The 15,764-nt window shown below is 38.0% G+C and overlaps 1 protein-coding gene across 1 annotated transcript in view; it reads right to left on the bottom strand.

Annotated features, from left to right (window-relative positions):
- EZH2 (enhancer of zeste 2 polycomb repressive complex 2 subunit) overlaps nucleotides 1-15,764 on the bottom strand; it is a 29,442-nt gene that overhangs the window by 1,601 nt on the left and 12,077 nt on the right. Inside the window, exons 8-16 of the mRNA XM_009323031.1 lie at nucleotides 12,116-12,207; nucleotides 10,887-11,127; nucleotides 10,300-10,469; nucleotides 9,826-9,920; nucleotides 4,086-4,126; nucleotides 2,829-2,954; nucleotides 2,257-2,435; nucleotides 1,335-1,430; nucleotides 621-702 (exon numbers count right to left, since the gene is read on the bottom strand). Coding sequence (XP_009321306.1) covers nucleotides 621-702; nucleotides 1,335-1,430; nucleotides 2,257-2,435; nucleotides 2,829-2,954; nucleotides 4,086-4,126; nucleotides 9,826-9,920; nucleotides 10,300-10,469; nucleotides 10,887-11,127; nucleotides 12,116-12,207 — 1,122 coding nt within the window. The remainder of the gene's footprint in view (nucleotides 1-620; nucleotides 703-1,334; nucleotides 1,431-2,256; nucleotides 2,436-2,828; nucleotides 2,955-4,085; nucleotides 4,127-9,825; nucleotides 9,921-10,299; nucleotides 10,470-10,886; nucleotides 11,128-12,115; nucleotides 12,208-15,764) is intronic.

Genomic DNA, 15,764 nt, shown 5'->3' with positions numbered 1-15,764 from the left:
CATTCCATTTTTCCCCTGCCACAGTGGCACTACCTTAGTTTCTCATTTGAAGCTTCTCTCCCTTTATTCCACAAGGAGAAGCTCCATAAATATGCTAAGTCAACACTGACATAAAGCAGCTTTTTTTCCCCCCTTTCAAATGTTTTTTAGTATTTCACACTTGACAGAGTGCAGTCTGTATTTTTCTCTTCAAGTGGCAGTAGCCACATGTCCGTGGCTGGCTTTTTTCCCCCCTCAACACAAATTAGCAGTAAGTTATGATGGTAATTTTAAGTCACAGTAAAATTATTCCAGACAATACTTAGCAAGCCTTTTAAATTCTTTAGGCTACTTTACTAATGCTTGCGTGTGATTTTACTTCATGAAATTCTGCTTAACTCATCTTGTATATTTGGCTTGTGTAATAGGCTCCATCGCTACTATCTAGTTGACTAGCATTTGGTGGGGGTGTGTGGAAAAAAGCACTAGCTATCAATATTAGGAATCTACACATTGCTAGGAAAAGATGTGCAGAAGAAAGAATTTCTCAATGTTACCTGCTGCCTGCAATAGAACAGGGCTGAACAAAATGGTGAGCATACATATTTATGCTGCAAGAGTTGTGACTAGTACATACATACCATTATTCAAGTTAAACAGAAAGCTGCACATGTATTTGTCATATACTTTTCCTCTTCTGTCTGCCTCATCCTGAGAAATAATCTGAAAGAAATAGTAATTGTAAAAGAGACCACCTCTCCCCTTTTGTAACCATAGCAGCTTAAGGTCAAAAAACCCCAGACATTCTGAAAGAAAGGTGGGGGTTTTTATTCTCTGGGACTGAAAATATTCCCAAACATAAAGTACTGTTTTCAGCAAGCATTCTGCGCTTATCAAACCACCACGGTTTGCTCTTAGCGTAAATAAGCATAAATAAGTTCTTTCAGAGCAGAAGGAAAGCAAGAATTACTTCTTATCTCAAAATCAAGACTGCATACGTGATTCAGGGTTTTCTTAGTACTATAGAACATACTTTAGTGAAAGCGCCTACTGAATTTTAGTACTGTACTAAATTATTTTACACACAATTCCAGCCACGTCTGAATTAAAATTACACGTAAGAGAAAAATGACACTCCAGCCTCTCATTCTCTCAAGAACCTATGTCAAATTTTTTGTGACGTTTCAACCATCTAGCTCCTGCGTTTGGAGCCTCTGACAGCAGTAGCTGTATACTTAGTCAATCACATCTCTCTGTCTAAACATGATACCAAGTTAGAGACAATCTCTTGGTCCCTAGCCAACACACAACTTCACCAATTAAGTTCATACATAACCAGTGTTCTCCGTCCTTACCTCACCACAGTATTCAGAGATGAATTCGTTCTTCTGTACAGGATCTTTGATGAAAATTCCCCATCCTGCCACATCTGAAGGTGCCAATAGCAAGTGCTGTGGGAGAGAAAAAACAAGAAGTTTAGACATGCCTGGCTTAGATTTGTTTTTTGTTGTTTTGTTTTTAATTGTGTCACTTAATGAAACATACGGTGGGGCTCCAGGAGAGAGGACAAACACAGGTTCTTCTAATTATCAAATGCACACTGAAATTACAGCTTGTGGATCAGAAGTTGTATGTGAAAGAAAAAACACATGAAGTACTTGAAAACCAATAAAAATTTTAGTTTAACCTTGAAATGAGGGTGTTACATAAAAACATATACACTAAGGACTTCACACTAGAAAGGTCTGCAGACAGGAGCCCACTGCTGATTAGCTCAGTATTCAACTGAACTAGTTTGTGAGATGATGTTCCAGAGCAGAAAGAAACCTTGGTTGGGTTGTTTGTTTGTTTATTTATTTAACAGAGCTGAATGGGCTTTCCAGATATGTGGTAGACTGTATACAAGTTTGTGTGTTAGAATCAACAAGTGAAGAAACAAATAGCTAGTATCTATGTCTGAGCCAAGCTTCCTTATGCTGATCCAGGGAAAGACTGATGAGCTATCACTAAAACAGCAGGCTATTTGCAAATTACAAGCAAAGCCTGAATGGGGAAAAGGAGATATTCTACTTCAGTGTTACACAGAAAACACTAACTAATTGGTACATGACGAAATGTACACAGAGCACATGAGCAAGCTAATGTGACAGCTACCTCCCTTTTTGTTTTTCTTGTTTGACAGCATGAAGGCAAAGAAATTCCATTCTTCGGCATGAAAATATAAAAACGCCTCAAAACCAAGGCAATAGGCATGTAGTTGTATAACTATCTACATACTTTTTTGGATCCTCTCTGAATGCTGCAGTTCTTGCAAGAAACATTTTTGCTGTCCCAGTGGTCAGCTGCTCCACATGTTAAACAGAGGTCAGGATCACATTCACGTACAGCTAGGTAACATGGACACTGCTTAGTGTTGCATTGTGCTTTACAACGACATCCAGGAAACCTGTTTTGGCCTACAAAGGAATATATGGGAAACAAAAAGGGCAAGTATGAAAAAAGTACACTGTAAAATTAAGACAGTGCAGATTATAGCATATCAGAATATTAAAAAAAAAACCCATAGCCTTTGATATCTGTATAGGACATTCAGGAGTACTGTAAATTCTTTCCTTCCCTCATTTTACTTTAGTCTTCCTCAATTTTAAGTCTGAAGACTCTTTGTGACTTCATTCAATGGCTAATTAAGAGAGCCAAATTAAACTGAACTCATGCTCCCTTCTCACACCATTTGACACAATCTGCTGTTCCTCCAAACACCATCTGCAGTACAGACTGCCTGCTAGAACAGAGTTAAATGTTGGGACAGTGAAATAAATTTAGAGATAGCTTTTAAATGTTATACTTACATTCTGAGCTGCACTGACAAAACTTCTCACAGAAGTTTTGAGCAATTACACACGGGCATGAGCTATCGCAAGGCTGACGTGGATGATCACATGGCTGATAGTTGTAAACATGATTCGATGACCCATCTGAATAAAAATAGCAACATTTTGTAAAGTTGAAAGGTGCAAACAAACAATATGCAGTTCCCTTCACTCTTTAAAGTAGAAATTCCCTTTTAGTCATTTAACTAAGAAAACCCCAAAAGTGAACAAAAAATCCCAAACCTACAATCAGTGGGGTTAAAAAACCAAAAGACACCAAAACCGGAACTGTAATGTTAGTTAGGTGTTTGTCACCATTAGTTGCCTGCTTCCTAGTGCACTTCATTCTTCCCCTTACTCAGCTGCTTCGACTATTCAGAGCTGAAAACTGTTTACTATGGAAAACTGAAAAACGAAACTACAATGGTATAATTTCCTGTGTGAACATGTTCTAGAGTAACACTGATATTATTCAGCAAAGTAAATTTGTTCAAATACCCAAAGTAATTTTTACTCTGGAACAACAGTCAACTGTCAAACAGATAAACTGGCAAAATAATACCTGGTCATTATACCACTGTGCTTTCCCAAGTCAATTTTCCAATACAGACAACGCTAGCATCTTATAGGCAAGGAGGGACTATCGGGGACGAGTCTAGAGCTTTATCTACAGAGCAGCTAGGGGAATTTGGTGCTATATAAATTATATTTGCTGTTAATATTCCTGAGCTTGTGTTGGGTTTGCATGTATTCATAAAATGCTCAAGTTAGCAATCAGCAACCGAAAAGGAGAGAGAGACAAACTGATCAATTATTTATGTTGCTAGAAGCCCCAACCACTCTCAACAAATTTTCAGATAACTATTTCTAAAATAAGCTTTTTTAAAAAAACAAAAGCTGCTTTTTACTGCAGCTCCTATTGTTAGTACCGTTTTTATTTGTACTTCAATGAGGCCATACTGAAAAAATTGTAAATTCAGCCTCCTTCCCTTTTCATTGAATTATACAGAGCTCCTCCAGTTACATAAACCAAGGAGTATCTTTTGTCCCTACAATATCTGTAATGAGAGCTTACTTTTTTTTCTTTTTATTCTCCCTATAATCTCTAGCTCCCCATGGAATGTATTTAATGGCCTAAAATTAAAAAAAAAAACCCAAACCCCAAAAAACAAAACCAAAAAAGCAATAGTAGGATCTTAAAAGTTCAGGACATAAATTGAATGGAAAGATGCTAACCCTTTTTCAGCTGTATCTTTCTGCAATGAGCAGCCCACAACCTGCAAAAACACAAAACAAACACAAGAAGGTTGACAGGAACTCCTCCTGCAGTGGGCTGGGAAAGGTAGCTGCATCTTGCACCCACAAGACTTAAAATGGGAAAGTTTCTGGTAACATGAACATCTGCTAACTGTGCACAAGTCAGAAGTGGTTGCAGCAGAACCACCCTGTCCCAGTCTCTTGGAGCTGACAAGATCAACACTCTGCAGGCTGCTCCCTCTCCCTCCCCCTCCCAGCACCACTCCTCTAGTCCCAGGATTGTACCGACGAGCAGCCCCCACCCAGCCCCGGCTAGAGAGATACTTAAATTCAAATGGCCTTTAAGGAAGACCTGCAAAGAGGAGGCTGCTGGAGCTGCTTCTAGCAGGCAGAAGCAGCAGCAGAAGGAAGGATATGGAACTGCAGATATGCAGGGACATGTCTAAATAGGGGAGTGAAGGCCTGTCAACTGTTTGCTTCACAGGACTTGGCCCCAGCACCACACTGGTAGTCTCCGACAGATCACAGCCAGGTATTACCCTTCATATGCTGAGCTCCAAGTATGTGACAACAGGAGATCACATCTGCCACACTGATGAGACCTCAGTATTTCTTCTGGTTGGACAGACTTTTCCCCAGTTGGTTCTGACTGGTACTGGTACTGTGCTAAGCCTTTTCCCTTCTACTTCAAGCTCTATATGCCTTTCTTTTACGTCCTTAGAGTTTTCCTTCAGTGTTCTCTTTCTCCATTAGCTTAGCTAAGCACTCCCTTTGCAAGAAGTGGTGTTTTTGTTGTGTGGTGTTTTTTTAAAAAAATTTAGATTAAGGATTTTCAAAGTTTATACTTCTTGGGGTTTCTTAGTATTTCATACAGCAACATTAAGAGAATATGGGAGAAGCCTCATTCCCTGGCAAAATAATACACTGCTAGCTGCACCTAGCAACCTCACTTTCTGTGCAGATTTACTTAGCAGTCCAAAATACTTGTGAACACATGTACTCAGAAAACCCCAGCACAGAACACTTAGAAAGCTATCCTGCCTTTCAGTGAATGCAACACTCAGAAGTTTGCACTCTCAAAAAGTATCCCCTGCTGTAACTACTTAAATAGGACTTTTTAGCTGCTACTTCTTTCATAAAAGCATGATATCAATTTCTACTTTAACCGAATAGTATGCTGCCCCCCCTACCCCAACAGCTTCAGGTAGACAAGATTCTCTACGCAATTGCCCTTTCAAAGCTTTACTCTCTGTAACTTAAGTTACAGACTTAACATTAGGTGCTCAACAGCCAACTTTTGCAACTTCCAGTCCCCATCCCTGGAAGTATTTAAAAGATGTGTAGATGCGGCACTTAGGGACATGGTTTAGTGGGCATGGTGGTGTTGGGCTGACGGTTGGACTCGATCTTAGAGGTCTTTTCCAACCTTAATGATTCTATGATTCTACGTATCTGAGGTTGAGGGGAGGGAACAAATCCAAAGACTATCAGCATTACAGAGCACTGTAATAAATAGATGACATTCCTATTGAGTGACTCACTCAAGAAAAAAAGGCTACCAACATATATTTACGAATTATGAGACGTTGACTCTTTGTAAGAAGACAGTTCCATGTAAGTGAAAGAAGGAACGCAATTTTGACTTAAATTACAGTATGCACATCAAACTACTTTTCTTTTTTGTCTGGCTGGTATTTGGCAAATGTAACATATACACCGTATTTTTGAACAATTCTTTCACAGAAGCTTATCTCAGCCCAAGATAATAAGGACCTACTAGCATATCAAACCCTTAAATGCTTTCTGTGGATAGACTTCTTAAAACACCATTTCATTAGCAATTAGTATGACACACACCCTCCCCCCCCCCCCCTTTATTTTTTTTTTAAGGTAAGAACTATCCTAATACTTTAAAAGTAAAATGCCACTTGCTGACTGGTTGCCACCTGAGACTTTTTGGTTTCTATGGGAAAGTATAGACTGTATGGACAAGGTCACCTGAATATGACAAAGATTGCCACCATCAACAAAGCATTAATACTAACAATTCAAAATGGACAGAAAATTAAATATGGCAGTCACAATGGCAAAGGCATCAGCTTAGCTACTCCTGTAACAGAGATTGGTGTCACAGGAGGAAGACACCCTAGCAAGAAAGGAGCTGGAGACATACAGTGTGAGCATGAATTGTGGGGAATGACAGAAGACAACACGAATTAAGCTGCCAACACTGACCAACTCGACAGGAGGTTTGATTAGTACAATCAAATTGTGCTAATGCAAGTACATTCATTGGCTTGTGACTTTCACAAACTGCCAGGAAGCACTGCAAGTTCCCCTGATTAGTGCACAAAGCTGAAGCCTGAATGAGTACCATACTAAAGGTAGACTAATTTATCTATCTGCCTTATAATCTGCTATCTCAACCAAAAACAAAAGGCGAGATCTGGTCCCATGCACCAGGAAGCAAAGGCAAGGAAAAGACAGAAAGTTGAGAAAGCACTCGTGACTCAAAGCTTCATAAAAAAAGCAAACTGGAAACTCAGTGGCAGGTTTCCAAGCAAGCAGGTGGATTTGTACATCTGGTTGCTGACATCTGCAGGATAGCCAGCTTAGAAAGGAAGTGTTTCCAGAAGCATTTTGACAGAAGCTGTCAAAAATATGGTTCTTCTCTGCTAACAACCAAATTTTGCCAGTGTTTTTAGGAGCCACTGGTATCAGCTCATCAGGCAGTAGAAACGCATTCTTTGGAAGAGGCTACACTGGCATTTCTTTCTTTGCACAGCAATACTCTGCTACCTGAAATAGCACTGAAAATTCAAAATATGTGCCAATTATGTCAATACATGTAGTTACAACTTTGCAGCATTTGATTTTCTGGCATCACTCAAAGACTTCTTTTCAGTCTCCTAAATCATATCTTATCCATGGCCTCCCCGCCACTCTAAGAATTAGCCTTCCAACCAGGTGGCACGTAAGAATATCTGTGCCAATGCCTCAGCTGCACCTTTTGCCTGATAACAGTGAAACTTTAAATCCCTGTAAAAAGGCACCCTGAACTCTAGGCAGAACCACGTAAGCTATTCAAATATATGCAGTGGAACAGTAGTCCAGCGGAAGGTAGGGACAGGAAGCGGAAAATGAGAAAATGGGAAAAAAGAAAATACTTTCAAATAAAGTTTACTAAGTAAACTCACATCCAAATAGGGGATGAGGGAGAGAAGGAAAACAAAAATAATCAAGAAGCAGCATTATATGGCCCTACAATCAATAACAGATCCTTAACAATCCAGAGGAAGGAGTGTTGATTAGTTAAAGCAAATACAATTCAGCTCCCAGCAATGGAAGAAAATATACACATAAGAGAATGAACAGTGCTGAAGTACTCTCCCTCCAGCATACGTTCATGCTTTTCTGAATTCTTTCTTGGTTCAGATTTTTCTATTGGCATCTATGCAAAGTACTTACTACTCCAGCAAAGCAGAGTTTTCACAAACTGTGAGGTTAGTCTCTGATACATGGGACAAGCTCTGACACTTACCGGCTCTCCAAAAAACCAACTATATAAAAAGTCTTCTCCTCTCATTAATCAGCCTTATTATGGCTATCTAACAAAAATGACATTGGAAGGAGGGAGAGAATATCTTTTACCATCCAAGAGGGGTGTAGTCTTGCCAGCTAGTTGCTCACAGTATGCCTACACATGCACTAAGATTGCATGGGAAATAGGCAACGTCTTGTAAGAAAATCTGCTACCAAATCAGTTATGAGCAGCCTTCTGCTGCTGCTTTTCTCTTCGGTGAATGCTGCTTTTGCTCGAAGGCTGTCTACCACATGTACACGTGGAAAACCTGCAGACCAGTAAGTCCTTTGCAATGGAAAACCGCAAACAGGACAGAAGAGCCTTCCTCTTCCTGGCTCTAGGACTGGATTTACTCTAGGAGTGAGTAAACTCAACTCAAAGAAACGTAAGAAACAAAGAAAGACTTCCAGATGGTTTTCCCAATTGCTAGTCGTGTGACATCTTTAGAGAGTGCTCAGATTACAGTAGTATGTAGGTGGGCTAAAAGGTTTTCCTTTTTTAAAAGACTACTGCACATAGAAGAATGGAGACAGCTTGATTGCCACATATTCTGTGAAATCAAATAAAAAAAAAGTTACCTCCTTCCTTCAATGAGAGTTAAAACAATTAAAAGGCATTTCAAAACTAAATTGATAGCATAAAAGTCTTTATATTGGCAACTAATAAGAACAAAATAACATCAAGAAACCCCACGTAATGGTATGTGCTTTTATTATGTGGAAAAAAACCCCAAACCAAAAAGTCTCAAAACTCCTCCAAAACAATGTCAACCTGGTAACCACACAATCCATTTCAGCTTCAAAATAAATTTGAGCCTTTTAGTTGCTCTTTTCAAATGGATGTAGTGGCACCATTTTTATAGCAATTTGTGTGAATCTGAAAACAAGCTAATTCCCAACTGCATATTCCAAACTTGCACTATGGCTAATAACTCCAGATTTAAACAGCCAAGCCCACCAAATGCCCAAAAACTTGAGAACTGTGCCAAGAGCATTAAATCAATAGTTTTTCCTGAGAACAGAATCTCTTCCAGATGCTCACTGAATCTTTTCCTAACTCACATCAGCTGCCTCTATGCTACAAAGCATAAACATTCTACTCCATGTCAACAGTATCTTTGAGCCAGTATCAGGAACTTCACTAAGCCTGGAAATAAATATACTTAGACAGGCTAAGACAGAAGCAAGAAGAATTGATGGGAGAAGAACTGGAAGAACAAACTTGGGGGAAAATAAGGAAAGTCAAGGGGAGAAATAGGAAACTTTATGGAAAAAAATGTTCTTATTGCTTGCAGAAAGGAATGTCTTTGCTAATTGTCAGTCAGCTTTTTATCTCCTATATTCTTATCCCTGGGAATAAAAATAGTCACTGCAGAGTTGCATTTTTCAAACCTCAGGATTCTCAAAGAAAAATGCATTTCACTGACAGACAGTAGCCACCAAGTTTACAATTTCAACAGAAATTGTTTCAGATGGTCTTTGTGGCTCCAGCAAAAAGCTTGATTTTGTTCTTCATTGCAGCTTTACTTTAAATAATAACTTGTCAACCTTGTTCTTTAGTTGAAGTTCTAGTTGATAATGAAACTGGGGTGCTACAAAGGAATAGTGCCTCAAAGAAAAAAAAGGCAATCCTACTAGTTTGCTACAACATCTTTGCTTACTGATCATCTGAATCTTAATGGAATACACTTCACCATAAAAAACCCGTGAGTTTTAATTTACAAAATACCATATGATCACTATTGAATCCCATTATAACGCTTGTAAATGTAATATTTATTGCTGCAAAGTTATACCACAATATCTTGAATGTTGTAACAAGCTGTGTAGAGTATTTCTAATCTAAACTTAGTTTGACTACTTGCAGCAATACACCTACAAGAATCTGCTAACAAGAATCTGGCTGTTAAAGAGGCTAAAAAGAAGGGAGAGAGGAAGAGAAGTGGAAGGTTATACTTGCCAATGCCGTAAGACTTTTGTCTGAAACCAAAACACCATTTTGTTTTATTGCTGCAAATTTTGTTTTTGGAAGCAAAACGAGAAGAGTTACATGACTTTTCCTCCAAAATACTTTCTGTTCTGATCCCCTGTATCTCCAATTTATTGTTATGCTAAGTTTACGTAGTAACAGATTTACCTGTGTTTCCTTTTCTTCTTTCTGGGAGGAGTATCAACATCTTCAGCAGGGACTGGAGCAATAATACTAGATTCCTTTACTCTAAACTCATACACCTAACAAGAGATACCATAATACATCCACGATAAATCTCTCACTAGTAGAAAGTTGCTCATTTTCTAAGTTAGTATGATTTCCTCCAACCAACAACTTACAGATTATATCCAGTCATAGTCTCTTTTCAATACATTTAAAGTTGATTATTTTTGTCATTTAAGAACAGATAGTCCAATTTAAACCTCCTGTAAATTTAATTTTAAAACAGTTTTTAAACTAACTTTTATATATTTGTGGCATGAATTCTAGATCATAGCATTCTTGGGAAAACTAAGAAAATTAACTAATTTTCTCTTTTAGTAATCAATACTAGTATTTCTATACTTCAGTTTTAAAAGTAAAACACTATCATCCTTAGTAAGTAGCTTCCCTTCTTACCTGCCTGCATGTTTTGGTCCCAATGAGTCTGGCAATTGCACAGAAGTTGTCATAGTAGGTGCCAATAAGAACTCTAAACATTGAGGCTTCTGCACCACTCCATTCCACATTCTCCGGAGGCTCAATATTTGGCTTCATCTTTATTGGTGTTTGACACCTAGAATTTGCTTCTGTAATAAATAATTGAGTATGGGTCAGTGCAAGGCTATGTTTCAAAAATGTTATACAGCCCTTAAAAATGTCAAATTATTAACTGTAGTTAAAAATATCCCAGATTTTTGTTGTTGCCTAATCTAAGTCCCACAACAAAACAGCACTTTTCACATACCTCTTAAAGAAGTTAAAAATTAGGTAACAGTAGCTATTGAAATTATACGATCTCACCTCTATACATAAATCGAGACAATCTGGAAATTTTCTTACAGGGTTCTATTTGATTAAACTCATATTATTACTCTGTCTTTTCACTCAGTTCCATACATTCCAAATACATGGTTTCTAAGATCGCACAGCTCAACTTGTTTTGGTTTTTTTTATCCTCTCAAGCACTGCAGCTAATTGAATAAAGAAGCATTGACTAGCCTTACCAGAGGAACTGGATGTTTCATCTTTCTTTTCTTCTTCTTCTTTATCATTGTTTTCTCCTCCAGTTTCAGTTCCAGCTTCTCTATCGCTATCTGTGTCTTTTGATTCCAATACATTTATTGTTGGTGTGCTGGGTCTGCTGGTGTTGTTTGGAAGTCTTCCCCTTCGGCGGCCACCTGGGCGCTTTGGTGGTGTCTTTATACGCTCAGCAGTCAAGGCAGCTGCAAACTCCTTTGCACCTTCCTAAACACAAAACATTACAATTTTCAGTAAAAGAATTAAAAAGTGTTTTCACCTGTGGTCAGGAATTGGGGGAGAACACATTCTACTTGCATACTGTGTAACTTTGCATTATTCTACAAATTAATCATGTACACACAAATGCCAGTTAAATGTACTCTAACAATGAACATAAATACTTTTGATGAGATCATGAAAAAAAAAAAGAAATCTACATTTACAAAGTACTTATGTCAGTATTTCAGTTCCACTTCCATTTTGGCTGCCAAGTGAAAAATAATTCAGTATTCAAATTTGTATTTTCCTAGATGACAGAAAAAATGAGAATTTCCCACAGAGAATACCCTTCAAAATACAAGAACTCTTCTTGCACATGGCACTTAAACAATATGCGTTCTGCATTTTTTAAAATGCAATCACTGGTAATTTGTTTTCTAGTGGAAAGGGGTAGGACAATGCGTAGCAACTTTTTAGATTGGAAAGTTACATGGTTTCTCATACTAAAAAATTCAGGAGAAGTGTGAGAGAGATTTGAAATTATATCATTAAGGATTTCCCCTTATTAATTTCCATCCTGTTGTTTCTTAAGAGCACAAATACTGGATGGAATTCACCTTCAGCAAACTAAAAAGCCTTTATAATTTTTAGTTGTGCTGTAACTTAAGAGAGCGTTAAGTCTGTAAGACCCAGTTCTTTGACTAGATGGACACAATAGCAGCAATACATTATTAGGAGGTAATAATCTTTCTTCCCTACAAATATCTCAGGCTACATCCAATAGAGCTAAAAATTATTCCTACTTAACTTCCAATCATCAAATGAAAGTCTAACTCTCTTCTTTCGCACAAACTGAAGATAACATACTTGACTGCAAGTGGCCCACAAGTATATGCACTATCATAGATCCAGCATGTCCTTACACTAAGTGTAGCTTGCTATACTGCAGCTAGCACTAGCACTTAATTTCATATGTTAAAATTCACTATCTTACCAGATGTTGATAACAGTGCGGTCCACAAGGCTTATTATCTAATGCTGTTTCTGTATTCTTTCGTTTATAAGTATTAGGAGTTGCGTGGAATGCTGTTGAATCAAGACATCACATTTGTAAGTTTTAATATAAAAAATACATTAAATATCTAACCTCAAACAGTATCCAAAACACAAGGTTTACCAATAAAAATGGTAACAAACGGAAAAAAACACAAAATAAGCCCCATCTAGTGACATTTGACTTACCATTTAAATACACAGAGACAGCACATGGGTAAGTTTCACATGTGCCCGTTTACATCAGTGAAGACAATCATCACATTTGTTTTGTGTATCAAGGAAGACTTGCTATATCTCCCTTCCCAACAAACAGAACAGACTTTACTTCTGTTACCATGTTAAACAGAAGCATTCAGGGCTTCTCCTATTAATGCATGATCATCTCTCAATCCATAAGATTCAGGTGTTCTGTTTCTATCTTGTAAAAAAAAAATCCAACCCCACACACTTTGGAAAGGTAACGGACCCACTTTTCATTTTTGTTAGTGAGAAGGACACATAAGCATTTTTACTCTATTAATCAGCACTCCAGCTAAGCTGACAGGTGATAAGAGTTCAGTTCCTATATCCCAGCTGTAGGGTAAAAATTAAGTTAGCATCGCACAGTCACTATGGATGAGAACAACCACAGTTAAGTCTGCAACTTGCAGAGAAGTGTCTGCTCATGTATCTGACGGACTCTGTATAACTCTGTGTAAGTTGCAGAACGGTGACTCAGAATGGAGCAGAACTGGGTACGTTACAGATGCAACATGAGCACCTTTATTAACAGGATGGCAGAGTTTCCTGCCCATTCACTTTGCCAGAGCTCATCCCTACCAGCTCTCCCCTCATGCAATCCCTGCCTCACAGCAGGATGTTTTCAGAGAGACTGACTTTCCTGGTTTTGCTGGAAGTCTTGGGAACTCTTCCGTATCCCTTACTTAACTGAAGCCTGGAAAACCTGCAGCTAGACTCTCACCAGAACTCATGTTCCCAAATTATATTAGGAGCTTTTTGAAATATGATCCTTAGTTTTCTGCAATTCTCTTTTTTTAAAAAATTCCTCTATGCTCAAGGAACGATTTTTTTTGTTTTAATATGTACCTATATAGATAGATACCTATATAGATAGACAAATACTTTTTCCCCTTAAGTGTGCTAATAGTGGCATACACAACTGCAAGGAACAAAAATGGAGAATGCACTCAAGTTTAAAAAAAAAAAAAAAATAAAGCAACAACCAAAAACCACTACTCAGTGCTAGCTGTCTGTTTCCTTACACTCCATGATGGCCTACAAAAGACGCCTGTCTGAAGATACATGATTCCCAAACACTGTAAAAGCACTTATGCTGCAGTTTTACCACAGTTGCAGTTAGGCAACTGTAACTTGCAGTTAAGTTTTTCAACACTCAGTGAATAAAAAGTGCTAATGTTCAAACTGAAAGAAGAAATCCCTCCCCTCTCACCCATATTAATCCGTAAGGGCCATTCTGTATCAACACCGCACACATCCTTCTCCTTCAATAAGCCACCACCATAGGCTTTCCTCCTCATCTTATTTCTAGACTGTACACAAGACTTCTTTTTATAATAGTCCACTAGGCTTTCAAGACTGAACTTTCAAAATGCAGTCCCTTCCCTTTTAAAGAATGTGGGCAGAGCTCACATATGTCTTCACACACAAAGTTTTTCATAGAATCATAGATTGGTTTGGGTTGGAAGGGACCTTAAAAATCATCTAGTCCAGCCCTGCTGCCATGGGCAGGGCCCCCTTCCACTAGGCCAGGTTGCTCAAAGCCCCGTCCAACCCGGCCTTGAACAAGTCCAGGGATGGGGCATCCACAACTTCTCTGAGCAAATCTCATTTCAGTGATCTGGTTTGCAGCGTAGCTCCATAAGCACTTGTTTTGGCACCAGTGGGGAAGGTGACCGGTGGCGGTGAGCACTTCTTAAGGGAGCTTCTCTGATGAAACCACTCCATCTTGGAACCATCACTTCATGCTCCCCTCCCATAAGGGAAGGTGTGCTGGAAATCAAATCATAAATTCTATAATGTTATGCCTGTATTAATGACAGCAGCACATGGGAACCTCAGGGAAGCAATGTATTCTTCCAAGGCTTTCTTAAAAAGGTATAAACAATGTAAAAAGTATCACTAATTAAATATTGCATCACTTTCTCCAGATTCATAAAATGTAATATATTTCTCTGGAAACACAAAAAAGCTTCAATTTTCCACATATGGACATATAGATATGTAAAAATTATTTACAAGCAAGTATAGGAATGTAATTTATGCATATTGTTGCTATTAGCACTCTTTCTTCCCCCACATTCCAGTTTAAAGCTTTTATGTGGTATGTCGCTTCTCGTATGTTTCACACATCCTTGAAGTGTTCATGCATTCTGTAGGTAAAATATGTTAAATAACAAAGAAACCTTGCAATTTGATGCCAAGTTATTCCACCTGTTTCCAGCTTTTAAGAAACAATGAGATGATGGGAGCCACCCACCCAACAGCAGAGGGGAAAACCCCCATATTTTTCAACACTGCATTTTTAAATTTGCAAAGCATACCATTTCATTCATTCAGGGTTTTTTTTCCACATAACTGTTTTACCTTCTCTTCATACCACAAGGAAAATAATTTTGCAACAATGCAAAAGAACAGTAAAACATTTGCAATCCATGATCCATATCAGACTGCTGCAATGTGCAGAAATCAAAACTATTCTTTTTACATGTCACTTGCAGATGCAAACATTTCTCTCAAGTTCATTTGTGCTAGGTCCTAAAATGAGTGCTTATTTTTTTAAAAATTGTTTTCCTTTAGACAATGAAGTAATGTTTAGTTTGTAATGCAGTGAAACAAATCAATGTTTGACTTTTTAAACCAGTAAGACCTCAAAAATACACTGTATCTGATACTTAATATTAGAATCATACCTTGTATTCCACTATTTCAAAAACACCCAACACAGTATAGTACTGACAACTATAGTCAGAATCTACCACCGCTGTTGCGAGGTATTTTTTTGGGAGGCTTATTACAAAGAAAGGACCCAGAACAAGAATAAAACTGTTTGTACAGCTGTATTATGAATCTTGCAAATATCAGTAGCAATTTTTTTTCAAAATCAAAGAAGACTGCAGAATTTCCTAAATAACTAAACTCCGTATTTCTTCAATAATTTCCTTAAGAAAGTCATTCTAAAACTGCTTCACTGAGCATGTTTTCTGTCTTTGAGATTTATTACCTGTCTCATCCCCAATGGGCTCAATTCTCATATTTTTCATAATGTGAAAGTACACAGGCAACAGGTTAGCCTGAAATGTACATTTGCTTCACAGTCAAGCTATTTGGGAAATTCTCCCTACCTGATATTTTTCCTTCTTCTAAATTCTTTGTTAGTCCAGACATTTAGGCATAATTCCTTGCTGTCAGCAAATGAAGTCGGTACACAAGTTTTTTCAGTAATGTCATCACCTGCACATAAAGGGATTGCCAGGTCGTCAAGGGGACTTGACACGTTAAAAATCTAATGATAACTTTTCCAATATTTAACTCAAATGTTCTAGAATAAATATTTGAAACTACATAAA

The sequence above is a fragment of the Pygoscelis adeliae genome, unplaced genomic scaffold (genome assembly GCF_000699105.1).
Source record: "Pygoscelis adeliae isolate BGI_AS28 unplaced genomic scaffold, ASM69910v1 Scaffold264, whole genome shotgun sequence".
NCBI lineage: Eukaryota > Metazoa > Chordata > Aves > Sphenisciformes > Spheniscidae > Pygoscelis > Pygoscelis adeliae.
This window is presented reverse-complemented; position numbering and strand designations above follow the sequence as displayed.